We start from the raw sequence: 19,101 nt of genomic DNA, 5'->3' as shown, positions 1-19,101 counted from the left end.
GAGATTAAAAAAAATAGAGAGAAATCGAAACCTTCGTCGGCCTGAAGAGACTCGACGTGAGGGACCTTTGGAGGTGGTGCGACGACGTCGAACTGGATGACGACGCGACGGCGAACTGAGCGACGACAATGGCGGCGACTGAGAGACGACTGGACAGCGGCCGAACTGAGAGACGACGGCGGCAAATCCGAGCGACGATGAGGGTGACAGGTCAACGTGTAAACTAGCGACGTGGGTAACGAGAGAACATGGTTAACGAGTGTACGCGAGCGAGATGACAAGGACGGCTGTTCGAGGTGGATCTGACAGTTTGAGGAGGGGGAAGGGGTGGCTACGCGATATGGAGGAAAGCAGGAGTAAGTTCGTCGGGACTGTTCGAAGTGGGGGTGATTGGCGGGGCCGCTCGAAGTGGAAGGGAGCAGGGGAGGAGGCGACGACGGAGGCTGTTGGAGGAGGAGAAGAGCGGGGACGGTTGTTTGGAAAAACGAAGAAGAAACATGGGAGGGTGGATGTTTGTGGAAGAGGAGCCAGGAGAGTCAGCCTAGGGTTTCACACCCGAGGCTTCACACTAATAATGAATTAACAAAATTTTTCATTGATTCAAATATTCTTTTCCAAACTCTGGTTGCAGCAGTCTTTTAAAGAGAAAAAAAATTACAAATTCTAAAATCTCTCAAATCACTCAAATTGTTGCGTCTTTTAAAGAGAAAAAAATTACAGATTCTGAAATCTCTCAAATCACTCAAATTGCAACGAGAGACTCTACAACCAAATTTGACCCAAAATTTAAAATTCAAAATTTAAAATTCAAAATTAAAATCCTAACAAAATAGAAAATCCCTTAAATCTCTCACAATGAAAACTAAATTAAAATATGGTCAAACTTGCCAAATCTTTCTTATTCAAAACTAAAATAAAAGAAAGTCAAATTACAAATATAAAAAATTATCATTATTGTGCTCGTCAAATAGCCTGTGAGAAAGGCACACGGGAATATAAGTCAATAAATAAATCTTATCATCCACACAATAAAATATAATAATTAAGTCTGGATATAATAGATGATAAGTCACTTCGTTCTTAACTACGTACCCTCCAAAAAGCCTAAATGCCACTCTTCTCCAAAGAAGAGAGAGGGGCAAAAAAAAAAAAAAAAAAAAAAAAAAAGGAAAAAAACCAAAAAAAAAAAGGGGGAAAAAAAAAAAAAAAAAAAAAAAAAAAAGGGAAAACACTGACTAACAAAATCTATGCCTTCGGAGCACCACCAAGAGCTGGGAACTGGCCACAATCTTCAATTACAGGTGCATGAGAAGCCTTAGGAGCAGGCTTAGGCTCAGGCTTTGCCTCTTTCTCAGGCATGCGAGCAGAGAAACCACCTCGAGTATAATCTCTGCCGCCATTGCGGTTGTCTGGGCCTTGGTCGTTATTGTTTCTGCGATGATCACTCCTTTCAGGTCTACGGAACTGAAAATTTGGGATGATTGGCTGCAAGTATCAACGAGAGAAGGTCAGTCTCCATGTCTCAACCCGCAAGGTGTGATGATCTTCATGTGTGTATTTATTTATTTATGCAAATTTCATACACACATTCCTAAAAATGCATCAACAAAACCTTAACCTTCTGAAAGCTTTATTTATCAGTATGTTTGTTGTATGCAAATAAACAAATAGCCTTCTTTTAATTGACTGCAAAATGCTAAAAACTTATAGACCAGCATTTTGTCCGCTTTCTGCAAATTCGATCGATAGCTAGGAAATGGAAAATTTATATAACAGTAATAAAAGCACAACTTAAAAGTAACTCAAAAAAACCTCAGTAGATAATATCTTGACCAAAGTAAACTAGTGCAATTTGGTAGCATTTCAATATATCTAGAGCCGAATCCTTATAGTGCAATGTTTTGCAGCAGATTTCAAATAAGACTAGCTGAGGATCGAGACGAAAGCAAGCAACCGAGGTTGAAATATAACTGTTGTAATGCTGAGAAAGATGCAAGCTCATAAAAGAAGCAAGACATGGAAGATGCGGGGATATCAATCACTTCCGCATATTGAAAACCCAACGTGTGCAAACGTAAACCCAGATATATAAAAATTGATCGAACGCGATAAAAGGTTCAAATACACTACCTCACGAACTTTGTCTTTCTTTCCATGACTATTTCTCCTCTGCAGCTTATCAGATTTCTGTACCGAGAACAAAGAAGCCATTTGTTGGTCAAGGACAGATCCTACATGTTTCAAAAAAAAAAAAAAGTGTACGATAAAGAAACCAACCAATTACGTACCAGCTGAACGAAAACTTCATCTTTCTTTTTCTCAATAATTTTCACTTCTCTTTCAATCACGACCTTCCTTTCCTCAGGCTTCAAACCTTCTGGTGTCTTTTTCTCCTCTTCAAATTTCTTCAGTTTCTCTTCTAGTGCCTTTCTTTTCTCTTGGCATTTTTCCTCATATTGATGAAGTGTAAGTTTCTGAAACAATATCAGAAACAGTTTATTTGTGTACGACACATATATAGAAACGTTCAGCATGCTTGATTACATGCTGTTAATCAGCAAGGCTAACCAAATGACAAATTCACCTTTGCTTCCGCTTCCCTCTCTTTCTTCAATCGTTCACTCTTTTCATTCCATTCACGTTCCATCTTTTCTTTCTCTTCAAGACGTCTCTTTTCCTCTTCAGTGAGGGTCTTCGCAGGCTGTTCAACATTTTGCACTTCAGCAGTTTTACTCATTTTCCTGCAAAAATGGAATAAGGTCAGTTTGATATAAATGCCATAAGACTGACAATACAGTCGTCGTAAGCCCAAAATAATGACATCGCAGGTAATTATAAATCAAGCAAATCAGTTAAAATACAAGAGAAAAGCTAGTAAAAAGTAAATTCTGCCCAAAATAAATGTTGAATTAAGTAAACCACATCCTTCACGTTCAAATCAGATAATCAGAGAAAATATAACATTTATTGTTAAAAAATATTAAAAATTTCACATGCCATCTATGGCACATATCCAGTCACCTTATATTTTACTGGTGTCTGGAGATCACATTGCGTTTTAATTACATTAATAAAATAATATCTGTCAACGCTAAAATTCCATTTACACAAAACAGAAGGCAACAATCAAAGCCATGAAACAAAATTGATCACCATGAATAGGAATTAAAAAAATCGAACCAATCAATGATCATTATATAAAAAGTAAGTCAGTACCTCTCAGATGCATCTTGACCGTTGTTAGCATTCTTGTTGTCAACATATTGACCATTATTCCTTCGATCATTCCTCCAGTTCCGTCCACCAGCAAACTTCTGAGGCTCCCCGTCATTATAATTAGATCTCCTTGGATAATCTTTCCCCCCATTGTTGTTTCCACTCTCATACCTGTTTCTAGGAAAACCGTTACCATTTCCTCGCGGACTTTCTTGGATTTCACTTCCATTCTCCGAACCAGAACCATTACGGTGTTGATTCTCATTCTGACGAGGAACCCGATTCCCGTTTCTGAAATTCTCATTTCTCAAATTCCTCTGCTCACGATTGTACCCCCTTCCTTGTCCTCTTCTTCCATTAAAATCCCCATTGCCTTGGCTTTGGGCACCATTTCCTCTTCCCCTAGCTGCAAAACAAAGGGAATACGTTAAGAAAACGATATGACATATGAAATAAGCATTCTCTGATTAAAAAGAAAGAGAATAACATAAAACACCACAAAATAAATAGAAAAATATTAAGGATGGTAACCAACAAGAAAGCCCAACAAAATAACTCAAAAACAGTTTTTCCCCCTCAGATCGAAAGAGATAAATTTCGATCGAATACAAGGAAAGTGATATAGAACAAGGCAACATGTGAAAACCCAAAATAAATAAATAAAAGACTGATTTAAGTAGCGAGCAGCAAACAACATATATATGGGGTCTTGTATATCAAACAGATCAGATTACGTATCTTTATCTATCCACGAAATAGGTCTTAAGATGTAAATAAAGAAGGAAGAAAATCCTAACCTACATCCCTTCATGTAAATCACTTAAATGGTAAAAGCATTTAGGGTAGTTGTAAATTTTGGTGGATTTTGTAAACCTCCATCGGTTACAGGATTTCCTGTTTGATTTCACATCAGTTACAATATCACATCTCAATCCCTAATGAAGAATCTTATTCTACTCTATCAAATGTGAATATTTTTTAAAAAGAGAATAAAAAACTTATATATCTTATCTATTCATGAAATATGTCGCAAGATGTTATTGAACTCGTACAATATATTCCACAATAGACAAAATTGTTCACAACTATTTGAAATTACTTACGAGATCTAAAACTTTCCAAGACTAACATATTGTTTTAACTTAATCTTCAACCTGTATAATACTTATTAAATTAGACTATATATTATTGTTATCGTGCATGCATAATGGAGCCAATTGTTGTAAAAATTTTATTATAAGATCCTAACGATAATTATGAGATCAAAGCACTTGAAGTAAGAATCAGGTATCAACATTGGATCAGTGGCATGAGCTCCTGCTTTATGAAATTAATAACTAGCGGCCAACTTAATATTATTAATTTAGACCTCACGTCAAAAATCAGTTTTAATTCCTCAAATTAAGCAATTACAAAATTGGTTTGGAATATATGATCAATCTAACCAAACAGATTAGATTTCGTAAGTAGTCATCATTATATGTTAATTATTAGGAAGCTAAAGTTTTATTTATTAATTTATTTTATTTGTTTGTATGATTTGCTAAAAAGAGGTGCCGTATTTATTTATCAAATTAGAATTTCTGAGCGAACAATAATAGATTTAAAAAAAAAAAAAATCAAACGAACAATAATAGAACTTACAATACACAAGCATTGCTGATAAACAATAAAAGAGAAAAGCAATCATCTTGAAACCCCACCTTTGTCTGACACAGCGATATACTGCACGGGCGTTTTCCAAAAGAGCGAAGGAATTGCCGAGAGCCATCAGATGATTGTTTTTTTTTTCCCTCTAGGGTAGTTTTGGTACTTTTTGAAGAAGAGGGAGATGCCAAGGATTTTAGTTTTCTCCTCTTTTAAAAAGGAGAGATCTTTAGGCCAGCATTGATGAAACCCTAACCCTAACCCTAACCCTAACAAAAGAGAGGAAGGAGTTCGAGAGGGTTTCATGGTTTTGAGGGGATACTTATAGGGCTCGGGTTCCTTGGCGGAGAAGTTTCCGTAGCCGCTGGGATTCTGGTAGGATGTTGAGTCGGGTTTGATAGTTGTAGGGATTTGACCCGTTAAGGGTACCGTGATTTGGGCTGGAATCAAAATCCAATCGGAAGAATTTGGCTACTCTCACATCCGTGTTTTATCTTGTTTCTATATATGATGTTTTTTACAAAAAATAAAACACCATGAGTTTGAAAATGATGATTTTTTTGAGCTAAATCATTATCAAACCAAAAACATAACATTTATTTCAAAACACCTAATTTTAAGTTTGGTATTTTGATTTTGAGTTTGAGAAAATATTAATATAATATCTCTATATTAAATATAATTAATATATAGGTACCGACATGCTTATTATATTGTTTTATATTACATTATACTATACTATACCCCATGTCCTCTAACTTCTGAGTATTACTAAGAAAGTTTTAAAAATAAGTTTACAAGAGTTTAAGGGTGTTTTGAGTTTGTTTTTTCAAGTGTTTATGTGAAGTAATTTTCACAAGAGGAAGAGGAGATTATTCATTCTTGTTTGGGTTTCAATTTCTCATCTCCATCACTCTTGTTGTAGAGAAATTTTTGCTAACTCAATTCTAACTTTATATATTTATTTGTTGATTATCAATTTCATTAAGCTAGTTTTTATATTGAGTTTGCATTTCATTATACTCATGGTTTACACACACAACTCACTTGAGCTTTTAGTATTTTTACATATTGTATATTTGAGTTGTGGGAGTTGTAACATTGAGAGTGAGTTTAATTGAGTTCTCATCTTGTTAAGAGAACAAACCATTTGTATTTGTGAGACTATTTGTTGAGATCACATTGTAATACACAAGGACACCGAGAGAAGTGGTTGGTGAGAGACGAGGTTAATTCCAAGAGGAGTGGCGTTGGAACCCAAAGAAGAACCCAAAGAAGAAGGACTTTCACCTGAACCACTTGAAGAAGCTCCATGAGAACTTTTATCAGTATTTTTCAAACCAGCTCTTGAAGTAGCTCTGTCCAAAGCAGTCATAGGTTCATAATCCACAAACCTAGAACATCTTCTGACATAAGCAACTTTTGAATTGAAACTAGGATCTGTAGAAGGTAAGGAATTCAGAGGATGAATAATTGGAATGTCATCTTCCTTTTCTAAAACTTCCTCACTATTGAAAAGCACTGGCAACCATTTCTCACCATCATTATTTTCATTAGCCATAAGAGCTTTGCCTTTAGAATCTTCAATTAAAACACTCTCTTCTATTTCATGAGCTAAATTATTTTCGGAAATGATAGGAGACAAAGAGACATTCAACTCCACCTCAGACTCTTTACTCTTACTATCATCATCATCCACATCCTGATCAACCAACACTTCATTTTCAGAAACAATCACTTGTTCTGTAACTTGCTCAGCCCCAATATCCTTTGAAGAATTATCTTCCCAAATCCCCCACACAGATTTTTTATTCTGATAAAAAATCTTAGCATCATTCCACAATCTGGCAGCTGGAGAATCCCATGGATTATTCCGCAAATCCTGTCTAACAGTCCATGAATTAGTGTCAGAATCTTTGAAAGAAGAAGAACCAGATCCACTATCCTTTCTCCCCTTAAATCATTTATCCTGATAAGAGCTCTTATTGTTATCTTCCATATGATCCACTTTCTATTTTTTTTCTTTTCAACTTCAACAACTTCACCCATAACCGACATAATAGAAACTGTAACATTATACTAATTTTTTCCAACAAAAATCTTCAAGACCTTAGGAATGTCAATGTATTCTAAACATCTGACTAACAAAACAATATCCACAAACTCAGAACCAACACTTGTCAGCGAAGCTAGATAAACCAAATCAGCAAAAGGTTTCACCATCAACTCAAAGGATTCTCTATTCCATAAATGAGGAGGAACATTTTTCAATTTGATCCACACCAGAGAATTCCTCTTTTCAACCACATTCCCTTCCCAAGCATTCCATCTTCGAAACTTAATTTTACAAGATCTTAGGGATATAACCCCCATCTTTATTAAATCCTCCATTTGTCTCCACGGTTGAATTTTAACCAATACTTCTCCAGGATATAACCCCCATCTTTATTAAATCCTCCATTTGTCTCCACGGTTGAATTTTAACCAATACTTCTCCATTAGTAAAAAGTCTCACATCCCAATTCCTCCATTTGTCTCCACGGTTGAATTTTAACCAATACTTCTCCATTAGTAAAAAGTCTCACATCCCAATATTTATTTAACAGAAAATAAGCTCTCAAATCTAACTCCAGCCTTTCTAAAGAGACATTACCACCCTCAACAAAAGAAATTATAGCAAAATTTCTGAATTTTTGAAAGCCAGAATTCACCTCCCCTTCAAAATGAAGAACAACAGAAGAGAAACGAGGACGATCACGTGAAATCTTCAATTCAGCCTCCAGATCCCCAAAATCTCTTGGTCCATTATCTTGACACTGAAGAATATTTTCTTGCCCTTCAACTACTGATGAAATAGGTCTTTTTCCTTTATCCTGTCGTTGTAAAGAATCATGTTTTCTTGAAGAAGATTGAACCGACGTCGCCCTCTCCCGACGCCATTGCTAAGGATTCAACCGACCAGTACCACCACCGTTATTAGGGTTTTGCCCAAAACGACCATCGCCACCATGATTCCCAAGATTACCTCCAGATCGACCACCAAAATGGCCACGCACTCCATATTCAGATCTTCTACCTCCATTACCATGACCTCCATATTCAAATTGAAAACAATTCTTAGCTTCATGCCCAACTCCTTGACATCTGAACCACACAATCGGATCTCTATAATTTTTCGCCATGTGTTTCGATCCTCCACAACGAAAGCACAAACGATTCCTTTGGATAAGATCAGTAGAAAGATAAAGGGGAGAAGCAGATTTTTTGATAGACTACAGCGATCTAGGGTTTTGTTTAACAACACTAACCCAATCGCCCTTATCAATATCCACCTTCAATTCCTCTTGAGATCTACATGATGGATCAACTCCAACTCCCACCGTTGATTTTAACTCAACCTCAGCCACAAAATTAACCCTAGTTTCATCACAAACCCTAGTTTCACCCAAAACAGGCCAAACTTTAGGTTGTGAGGAACTGGGCTTTGAAACAAAGAGAGAATCAGAGATTAAAGAAGGAACAACTTCACCCCAAATTTTTTGAGCCACAAAATTTGTTGTTTCAATTGGCTCAATCAACTCCTTCGAACTCATCCCCAAAATCGCCATTCTTTTGGACCCTACAAAAAGCAAGTTAAAGTTGCTTTTGCCCGTTTCTTAACTCAAATATCCGACATTTTGTTCGTTGCAACGTTCGTGATGTCTCTGAATTGTAATTTATGTACTTTCATACTTCTGTTAGCGCTAAATTATTATATATTGTTATTTGTAGTCAGTACTTTTTATTATATGGTAATTTCTAAGACATCTTTACCTAATATTTGACGCGTTAAGACTTGTAATGAGAAATTGTTGGATAGCTCATGTGCAAACATGTGATCATTTTAACCAGTTTAGAGAGGCTGGGGGCCTTGTTGACGCGGTAAAGATCGAGATGTAGTGGAACAAAAAAAGGTTGAAACTAGCTAGAGTCCATGACTCAGATAGAAACAAATGAAAGCTTGGTAGTAGGAAAGACAACACGCATTCATCTAACACGATGGCCTCTTTAAGCTCAAGTTCACGATCCAATCAATAGGTTAGAGAAAAAATGTGTTTTTTGAAGAAGAAAAACTCTAATTTCTAATTAGGCTCTGTTTGGATATCGTGGTGTTTTACTTGTTTCCATTGTGTTTTTGTCAAAAACGAAACACCATGCGTTTGGAAACCATGATGTTTTTTGAGTTAAATCATCCTCAAACTAAAAACACAACACTTATTTTAAAACACCTAAAAAGTGTTTTAAGTTTGGTGTTTTGGTTTTGAGTTTGAGAATGTGTTAATATAATATCTAACATAATATATTAAATGTAATTAATATAGAGTTATTAACAACATGTTTATTATACAATACTATACTATAGTATACTATACTATAGTTAATCTAATAGATTAGTAATATTTATTAAATAATATAAAAATATAATAAATAAAATATCTTATATAACAATATAATAACATATTAAGTACTAGTATTTAATATGTTAACAATGTATTATATAATAATAAATAATAATAAAATATAAATAAACTAATAAAAAATAAATAAAAAAGTTATTGATAATAAATAATAATATAATAATATACTACATAATAGTATAATCGCTATATTAATATTATTAACCTTTTAATAAATAAACTATAATAAATTAATAATTGTAAAATATTATATAATAGTAACATATTTAAAATAAAATAATAAAATAATAATAATAGTATTATAATATATTATACAGTAAATGTAATATAATATATAAAATATTATTATATTATATAATAATAACATTATTATAAAAATATTAATATAATATATAACAGTAACAAATTGATATACGAAAATAATTAAATATATAATTATTTGAAAATAATATGTAATAATTATAATATAATATAACTCACTAAGTACAATATAATATTATAATACATTATATAGTTTTATATTGCATTATATTTAGTACTTCTAATACTATAATAATGTAAACTAAATATTATAACATTTTATTTATAATATAATTTATTATAATTAATATATAATATATTAATACTATGTTTAATACTAATATTGTAATGGGTCAAACTAGCATTGACCATAAATACTTAACATGATGTTTTGAAAACGTTTTAAGGGAAAACACAACACCATATGTTGACCCTATAGTTTTGATGATGATTTGACAAACAATTTACTACTAATAAGTTTTCTAGTGTTTTGTGTTCATGCTCTCTTTTCAGGTATTTCAACACACATCAATCAAGCGTTAAAGATTCAAGTTCATTCGTGTGGATTTACCTAGGTATATGTTTGGTTTACTTACATATATTGTATGATTATATCTAAGCTCAATATATATACACTTAACACGATTTCTGACGTTTTCTATCATATAGATGATTTTTCATCAAACGTTGTTAAAATATCTTTATCTCATGTTTACAATTCTTTCGTACTTCATTATATACATATAATATATGCACAATATATATATGAATATTTACAAGTCCTATATCAACTTTCACTTTCATAAAAATACAGGTTTTCTAAGCTTTTTTTCAAAAACAGGTAGTTTTCACAAACGAAATTTTTTTTTCCAAAAATTCCTGTTCAAACATGTTCATTTCATCATTTAGAAACTTTCCCAAAGTTTCACTATTTTTGGATGTGATTTGATATTTTTAACGAATTTTCAAAACTACCCAAAACCTGTCAATATTGCATATGTCAGTTTTCGGTCGACCGGTACGGTCGACCGACAGTTGTTCTTTTTCTGAGCCAATTTCCAAAGTGCCTTCCGGTCGACCGCACCGGTCGATCGAGAGAATTTCCGGTCGACCGAAAATTCCGTCGGTCGACCGCCAGCTCTAAACCCTGATTCTTTGAGTTGCAAGGCTTTCTTCTGCGCAGGTAGCTGGGCTAACTCCCATGTCTCATTAGTGAGTAGAGAATCCATCTACTCCTGCATCGCATGCTCCCACTGCTGAGATTCACTCACTTGCACTGCCTATTCATAACACTCCGGCTCTCCGCTATCTGTTAAGAGTAGATAATCAAGTGACGAGAGGTATTTGGGATTGTTTTGGGGTGCTATATATACCCCATTGCTGCTCTTCCTCTCAATCTATCAAGAAATCCAAGTTTGCTATTTAACAAGTTGTTAATCTCGTTTAAGAGCTGTTTAAGAGTTCAGTTTTCAAGAGAAGTTTTTCTACAACAAGAAGAGGCTTGCAAATCCTATTGGGATCATCATTTCTTCAGCTCTTCTTGTCCATTGAGAAGTTTTCTAAACTCTTCTTTATATAGCTTATTGTTTCACTTTTATTTGTTTAGCTATATTCATTGAGTTATATTTATTGTGTTTCATTCACTATTATCACACACACTTATTGAGCTTAATATTTTCATATTATATATTGTGGGTTGTGGGGTGTGATTTAGTGAGTGTGAGCTTCATTGAGTTCTCACTTGTTATTTGAGAACAAATCATTGTATTTAACTTTTATTTGTGAGAATCACTTGTAATGCACTTGTACACCGAGAGAAGTGTGAGGAGAGAGAGACGGTGTCAAATGCAATAGGAGTGGCGTCGATTGACGAACCTAGGGAGAGGTTATAATCGAGCACTTGAGGAGGAGGACACGGGCTAGATTCCTACACTTAGTGTGTAAAGTGTGATTGTTGAGTGATTGTGTAGTGTGAGAGTTTTCGGTGAACTTGTAAACCGAGTGTGTAGAAGTTCCGGCTTCCAAACCGGATTGTGATAGTGGATATCTCCTCGAGGTGAGGAGCGGGGACGTAGGTCGTGGGGACCGAACCTCGTGAACATATCGTGTGTTTGCGTTTTGCTTGTTTCATATTTTATTTGTTCATATTCTTATTGTTCTTATTGTTCATATCTATTTCTTGCAAGAACACATTGATCTATATAATTTTAATTGGCATTTAATTGGGATTAGATTAGCATAAGACCCTAATCACCCCCCTCTAGGGTCTAACAATTGGTATCAGAGCTTGGTGCTCTTTGATTTAAGGACTAACCGCCTTGAGTTAAAGATCCAAGTTATTGTATTTGTGCTAATCTAATTACATTGTGCCTCTTGCATTTTATCTTTATGGATATGTATGATTCATCTTGTTTAGGATATGCTATTAATATTGCTCCTCGTTTGGATATTTTTCCTTATGCTCAATGGCGTATTAGATTCAAACTTTTCGTTCAATCTAATCAATTTGATTTATGGGAAATTATTGAGGATGCCTATGTTGTTCCCACTTTGGAAAAATCCAAATGGTGTGAGAATGATAAAAGATTGTTTAACATGAATAAGCTTTTGTTAGAATATTTGATTAGTGCCTTTCACTCATCGTTTTCTAACAAATTTGCTAATTTTGATAGTGCTCACGCTTTGTGGAAATTTATTGAAGCACATAAAGGGAAATTAGAGGCTATTCAACAAGCGTTGGAAAATCCTACTTTGAGTTCTAAGGAAGCCTCATGCCCATGTACAATACCACTAGGTGATAACCCTAGTGAGGCATGCGATAACGATGATATTCTTACTTTTGATGAACTTGCTCTTGAGTTTGAAAAATTACACAATTGCTATATTGATGTAAAGAGTAAGTATGTTAATATGAAATCCATTCATGAAACACTAGCTACCAAGTTTAATTTCATTGCAAATGAAAATATAATTCTTAAAGAATGCAATGAAAATTTGAAAATTGAAAATGCTAGTTTGCTTCATGAAAAACGTGATGCTATGTTAGAAGTAGATAAGTTGAAATCTATGATGAGTAATCTTGTTTATCCTACTTCTAGTAGCAATGCTTGCATGCACAATGATGAGTTGAATCAAATGAGAAAAAGAATATCTACGTTAGATTCAACACTAAACACTTGTATTGCTAATAATAAAAAGCTTATGGACTTATGTGCAAAGTTCAATGTTAATTCTTCTAAGAAACCTATTCACTATGAACATATGTATGACAAAATTCACAAATATTCTATTTGCGGTCTTAAAGGCCATGTAGCTCAATTTTGTCATAATGCACCAAAAATTAACAAGCCTACACATGATTGTGCATCCCATCAAGCTTCTTCATCACAAACACATGTACACACACATAGTGTAAATCATAAACATGCTCATGTGTATAAATGTGATTATTGTGGTCGTTTTGGTCATTTGACCATGTTTTGTTTCGATTTGAAAAGAAATTTTCGTTTGCAAAATAATTACAAAGAAAAATCTATATTTGCAAATGAACCACGTGCATTCCATTTCGGTCAACGTAAACCATTCAAACCTCTACATTACACAAATTGCAATCGTATGGGTCACGTTTACAATTTTTGCTTTGATCGTATCGATGCACAAAATATGCCCAAACGGGTTCATAACCCTAGGGCCTTGGATTTAAATGATAGGGGTCATGTCCCAAGTTCTAGTGGTACCAAAATGATTTGGGTACCAAAAAGACTTGTATAGTATTCCTTTTGTTTTTGATGGTTTGTTATGTTTTTGCTCTTATTTTTGAATAAAATTTTTTTGACAAATTATAATCTTTATGTTAAAAATAAATTATTTTTATGTTTTTATAATTAAAAACACTTATATATATCTTATAAAACTCTTAGTATTTTATAAAACAGATTTCCAAAAGGTCAAAATTATAAAAAACTCTCAAAACAATTTTTCCATAACCTGTGCTTTTCAGTTTCTCGCGGTCGACCGACCCGGTTGACCGAAGGTCTCTCTGTAATCATTCCGGTCGACCGCGTCGGTCGACCGAATTGAAATTCCTGCAGCAGCGATCCTTTTTACTTATCGGGTTTTGGTTTTATTGGGTATCTGTTTTTAACCCGTCTTGCTTATCACCGTTAATCTATCTCCTGAATTAATCCCAGCCGTTCCCTCACCATCTCCTTGACCCGACTCTTCTCTTTCCCCTCATTTCGAAATTTTTTCTCAATCTGTCAAATTTCTTCACGGTCGCCTGCATCCATCGACCGCAATCCTATTTCTCCGTCGTTTTCTACCAGTTTTTGCTAGGTAATGATCTCTTTCCTATTTATTTGATCTTATGTCATTGATCTAGTGTTTACTCTTCTTAATCTAGGGTTTCTATTTTAGGGCAATTTGTTAATTTGCTCTAAATTCTTTATTGTTTACAGGAAATTGATAATTTCTTTTATCTATCATGCCTCCTAAGCCCTCCAAAAAGAGATCTAAACCTGAAACTAGTTCCTCCTCTATAAAAGCTTCACATTATGAGGATTATCTGCTTTTTAAATCTCTTGTTAGGAAATATAGGGAACTGTGTAAATTGAAAATTCTCCCAACTAGGTATATCAAATATCCCGAGCTATTCATGTATGACACTCAGTTCATCCTTCATAATGTTGGGTTAGATAGATTGCTAGATGAGGTATATAAAGTTCCTTTCTATCCTTTTTTAATAGATTGCTAGATGAGGTATATAAAGTTCCTTTCTATCCTTTTTTAGTTTATCTGTTTTATGCCAATCTGTCCACATCATCCTCTGCTGTAGTTTATCTGTTTTATGCCAATCTGTCCACATCATCCTCTGCTGATGGTAGTTTGACCATTACCTCATCTGTGAAAAACATTGCTATATCCTTTAATGCCAACGAACTTGCGGGGATTCTTGAAATCCCAACAGGTGACGTTGATCTTATGTCTATTGAGCTTAGTGATCCTGCTACCAACCAACTAATGTTTAAACCCGGATTCTCTTATCCTATGAACAACAATTCACTTAATCCAATTGCCAAACTCATTGCTAGAATTGTTGCTCAAAATTTGATTCCTAAGACCGGTAGTTTTGATCATTTTGCTTCTGATAAGATTAATGCTGTTTATGCCATTTTTGCCAAAATCAAAGTAAATTGGGCAACTATCTTTGTCAATAACATGGCATCAAAGCATACCAAGTTTCTACATTTTGGCTCCTTTCTCACCCTCATCTTCCAACACTTCAACGTTGACCTCTCAAATGAACCTAAGATTGAATCAAAGAGAGACTTCTTTGATAAGGTTTCTCTTTCTAGAATGCAGATGTCCATTGATTCCACTCCTTCATCATCCTCTCGCTCCCGTTCTAGAGCTACATCATCCGCTTCTGATATTTATGACCGACTGGACCGTCTTGAGACTCAGTTCTCAAACGTTCAGAATCAGGTCTCATCTATTCAGAGGGATGTTAGGACTATTCTTTCCTTTCAGCGTCAGTCTCTTGGGATTTCGGATACCTCTTGTAGTTCTGAGTCTGACTCTGAGGAGGGCTCTGCTGAAGGATCAGGATCTTCTGATGGCAATGGTGATGGTGGTGATGGTGGTAATGATGATGGTGATGATGATGAGTGATCTTGCTGCTTATTGGAGTTGTTCTATGTGATGTTTTTTATTTGTTTTGATGTTCTATTCTGGGTTGTAAAACTTGAAAGCTATATTTTGTTTGAGTGTAATAACTCTATGGATTTATGTGTGTGGTTTGCTACCTTGTGGACGAATCTATGTTTATGCAAAACTATGTAGTTTCTAATGCCTATTTGATGGTTTGTGACTTATTGTGTTTTGATTGATTTCCTCTATGATCAATGCATAGTTGAAACAATATTCATATTTTTTGGTGTGTGGAAAATAAGTTGCTAATAATGAGCTCTTTGTTTTATGTACTGTTTATGATTGGTTAGTTTGCTTAGCTCCTTTACATACTCTTTAGTATCATTTATTCTATTTGACAGGGGGAGCTTTTGGCATACATTTCTTTATTGTTTTATATCTGTGCTCATAAGCAGGGGGAGCATTGCTCCTATCTTTCATTTTTCCCTTTTTGATGTTGTCAAAGGGGGAGAAAAATCCACATATAGCTCATATACTTATTCATATTCATATGTGAGTTTATGTGATCATTCATGCATGTTTTGTCTATGCTTTAGCTAATATGTGGGTTATCAGTTTATATTTTATATTCATGTATAAATTTTTTGCCATCATCAAAAAGGGGGAGATTGTTGACCCTATAGTTTTGATGATGATTTGACAAACAATTTACTACTAATAAGTTTTCTAGTGTTTTGTGTTCATGCTCTCTTTTCAGGTATTTCAACACACGTCAATCAAGCGTTAAAGATTCAAGTTCATTCGTGTGGATTTACCTAGGTATATGTTTGGTTTACTTACATATATTGTATGATTATATCTAAGCTCAATATAGTATATGTTTGGTTTACTTACATATATTGTATGATTATATCTAAGCTCAATATATATACACTTAACACGGTTTCTGACGTTTTCTATCATATAGATGATTTTTCATCAAACGTTGTTAAAATATCTTTATCTCATGTTTACAGCTCTTTCGTACTTCATTATATACATATAATATATGCAAAATATATATATGAATATTTACAAGTCCTATATCAACTTTCACTTTCATAAAAATACAGGTTTTCTAAGCTTTTTTTCAAAAACAGGTAGTTTTCACAAATGAAATTTGTTTTTCCAAAAATTCCTGTTCAAACATGTTCATTTCATCATTTAGAAACTTTCCCCAAAGTTTCACTATTTTTGGATGTGATTTGATATTTTTAATGAATTTTTAAAACTGCCCAAAACCTGTCAATATTACATATGTCAGTTTTCGGTCGACCGGTACGGTCGACCGACAGTTGTTCTTTTTCTGAGCCAATTTCCAGAGTGCCTTCCGGTCGACCGCACCGGTCGACCAAGAGAATTTCCGGTCGACCGAAAGTTCCGTCGGTCGACCGCCAGCTCTAAACCCTGATTCTTTGAGTTTTTATGCCTTCCGGTCGACCGAACCGGTCGACCATCGAGTTGCCAGATGTGTATAACGGCTAGTTTTTCAAATGGGTTTTTTGGTCTTTTTGCCTACTTTTAGCTGTTGTATTGGGGTACTATATATACCCCATTGCTGCTCTTCCTCTCTAGAACTAAGAACACACTTATTGAGCTTTATATTCTCATATTATATTGTGGGTTGTGGTGTGGGATTTAGTGAGTGTGAGCTTCATTGTGTTCTCACTTGTTAATTGAGAACAAATCATTGTATTTAACTTTTATTTGTGAGAATCACTTGTAATACACTTGTACACCGAGAGAAGTGTGAGGAGAGAGAGACGGGGTCAAATCCAATAGGAGTGGCGTCGATTGACGAACCTAGGGAGAGGTTATAATCGAGCACTTGAGGAGGAGGACACGGGCTAGATTCCTACACTTAGTGTGTAAAGTGTGATTGTTGAGTGATTGTGTAGTGTGAGAGTTTTTGGTGAACTTGTAAACCGAGTGTGTAGAAGTTCCGGCTTCCAAACCAGATAGTGATAGTGGATATCTCCTCGAGGTGAGGAGCGGGGACGTAGGTTGTGGGGACCGAACCTCGTGAACATATCGTGTGTTTGCGTTTTGCTTGTCTCATATTTTATTTGTTCATATTCTTATTGTTCTTATTGTTCATATCTATTTCTTGCAAGAACACATTGATCTATATAATTTTAATTGGCATTTAATTGGGATTAGATTAGCATAAGACCCTAATCACCCCCCTTCTAGGGTCTAACACCATAGTGTTTTTTTTATAAAAACACAACAAAGAAAACACTATGGTACCCAAACGAAAACTAAAATACATGTCAATTTGGCTAAATTACCAGATTGTTTTTTTAATTAATAGGGTTGAGTCTGCAGAAAAGAAAGTGTTAGACCCTAGAGGTGGGGTGATTAGGGTCTTATGCTAATCTAATCCGATTATATGCCAATTAAAACTTATTAACAAATATATTCTTGTAAGATAGATATACAACTAATTATGAGCAAGAATATACAAATAACAAAAGAATAAAAGAATAAAAGAATAAAAGATATACAACTAATAAGAGAGATTTTGTTATTTGTATATTCTTGCCTTCAAGAATATACCTCCCTCCGTTCCCTCGCCATCATTCGCTAGCCGACTTGCGGGGACAAGCGGTGATGCGACAAATGCCGTGGATTCTGACAGAAGAGCACACCAATATTCCTTGTGGATACGTCACTGGTCATTCACTCCCGGGTTCTACCGGTAGGAGACACATTACAGGATTACAACCTGGCGTAATGGGGTTGGAGGAGCCGCCTACAGGGGAGATACCTATAATAGCTCGCACCGTGAGGGATCGTCTCGCTGAACTAGGACGAGAGTTACCTATTGAAAATTACAGATGCTTTGGTTGGTCTCATTCCTCAGACAAAGCATGGTGGGGGCGGATGACAGGTTATGTCATTCAACGATAGGGTGCTGAACTGAAGTTGATAGGGTTGCATGAAGCTATTCGCGCCACTCAATACGGGTTACTGGTGAATGCTAACCATTTCTTGGGATTAATAGAGCTGTATAATCCCGATACCAACACCTTTCTTACCCGGAACAGGGAATTCAGATTACCCTTCCATGAGATGCACAAAGTCTCCGGACTTCAAATGGGAAACATGCCGTATCAGGAATATTTTCCCTCCAACCGGGAGCTACATCTATTAAAAAAACATAAGGCCGCTCGATACGACACGTTATGGGAACTCACGTGTCATTATCAGATTGCTCTGGCCGGAACTAACCTTGTTGCGAGGAAGAAGTCTCCTCAGATAAGTTTGAAGCAATTCTCGTGTTACTTATTTAAGAATTTGGAGAAAACTGGTGAGACTATTTGTGAACTGGAACCGCTGGCCCGTTCGGAGATTGACAAGTTAATTAAGAAATGTGACGCCCGCTCTTACACCATTGCGAGTGCTCAAGACCGATTTTGTGCAGGAACCAAGTTCAGGACCTTCTTATTGCAAGCGGAGAAATCCATCCATCCTAAGACTTTGCTGGCCGGTTATATCGCACTTTGGTTGAAGAAGTGCGTGGTGCCGTATCAAACTTCAGATGCCTTGCCGATTGAGGTATTGTTTCCCCCTGTCCAGCTTGCCTATGGGAAGAATTTATCTCTTTTGCCAGCAATGATCGCCGGTATCCATCGTGGGCTTCGCCAACTGACTACAACTTTCACTCAGACTGATGAGATCCCATCTGCGAAGATCCCTACGCCGAAGACAGAATTCCCTTATACCTATTTGATGGGGTGGTTGGTTCTTCATCGCCCCGACTTGATGTCACCTCCCAAAAGTGCAGATC

At 35.3% G+C, this 19,101-nt stretch overlaps 1 protein-coding gene across 1 annotated transcript; it reads right to left on the bottom strand.

Annotated features, from left to right (window-relative positions):
• LOC109825669 (RGG repeats nuclear RNA binding protein A-like) lies at nt 1,182-4,942 on the bottom strand. The gene is made up of 6 exons (XM_020392533.1): nt 4,920-4,942; nt 3,217-3,622; nt 2,585-2,741; nt 2,289-2,474; nt 2,131-2,187; nt 1,182-1,485 (listed from the first exon to the last, which is right to left on the bottom strand). Exons 3-6 carry the CDS (start codon nt 2,735-2,737, stop codon nt 1,246-1,248), a joined length of 636 nt encoding a protein of 211 aa, XP_020248122.1. The 5' UTR covers nt 2,738-2,741; nt 3,217-3,622; nt 4,920-4,942; the 3' UTR covers nt 1,182-1,245.

The sequence above is a fragment of the Asparagus officinalis genome, chromosome 10 (assembly GCF_001876935.1).
Source record: "Asparagus officinalis chromosome 10, Aspof.V1, whole genome shotgun sequence".
Classification (NCBI taxonomy): Eukaryota; Viridiplantae; Streptophyta; class Magnoliopsida; order Asparagales; family Asparagaceae; genus Asparagus; species Asparagus officinalis.
The sequence above is the reverse complement of the archived record's forward strand: the minus strand, read 5'-3'. Positions and strand labels throughout refer to the sequence as shown.

Coding starts and splice junctions, on each gene's coding strand:
- LOC109825669 (XM_020392533.1), bottom strand. CDS start 2,737: ATGAGTAAAACTGCTGAAGTGCAAAATGTTGAACAGCCTGCGAAGACC. Junction 2,475..2,584: donor AGAGGGAAGCGGAAGCAAAG/GTGAATTTGTCA, acceptor ATATTGTTTCAG/AAACTTACACTTCATCAATA. Junction 2,188..2,288: donor ATGAAGTTTTCGTTCAGCTG/GTACGTAATTGG, acceptor TTCTCGGTACAG/AAATCTGATAAGCTGCAGAG.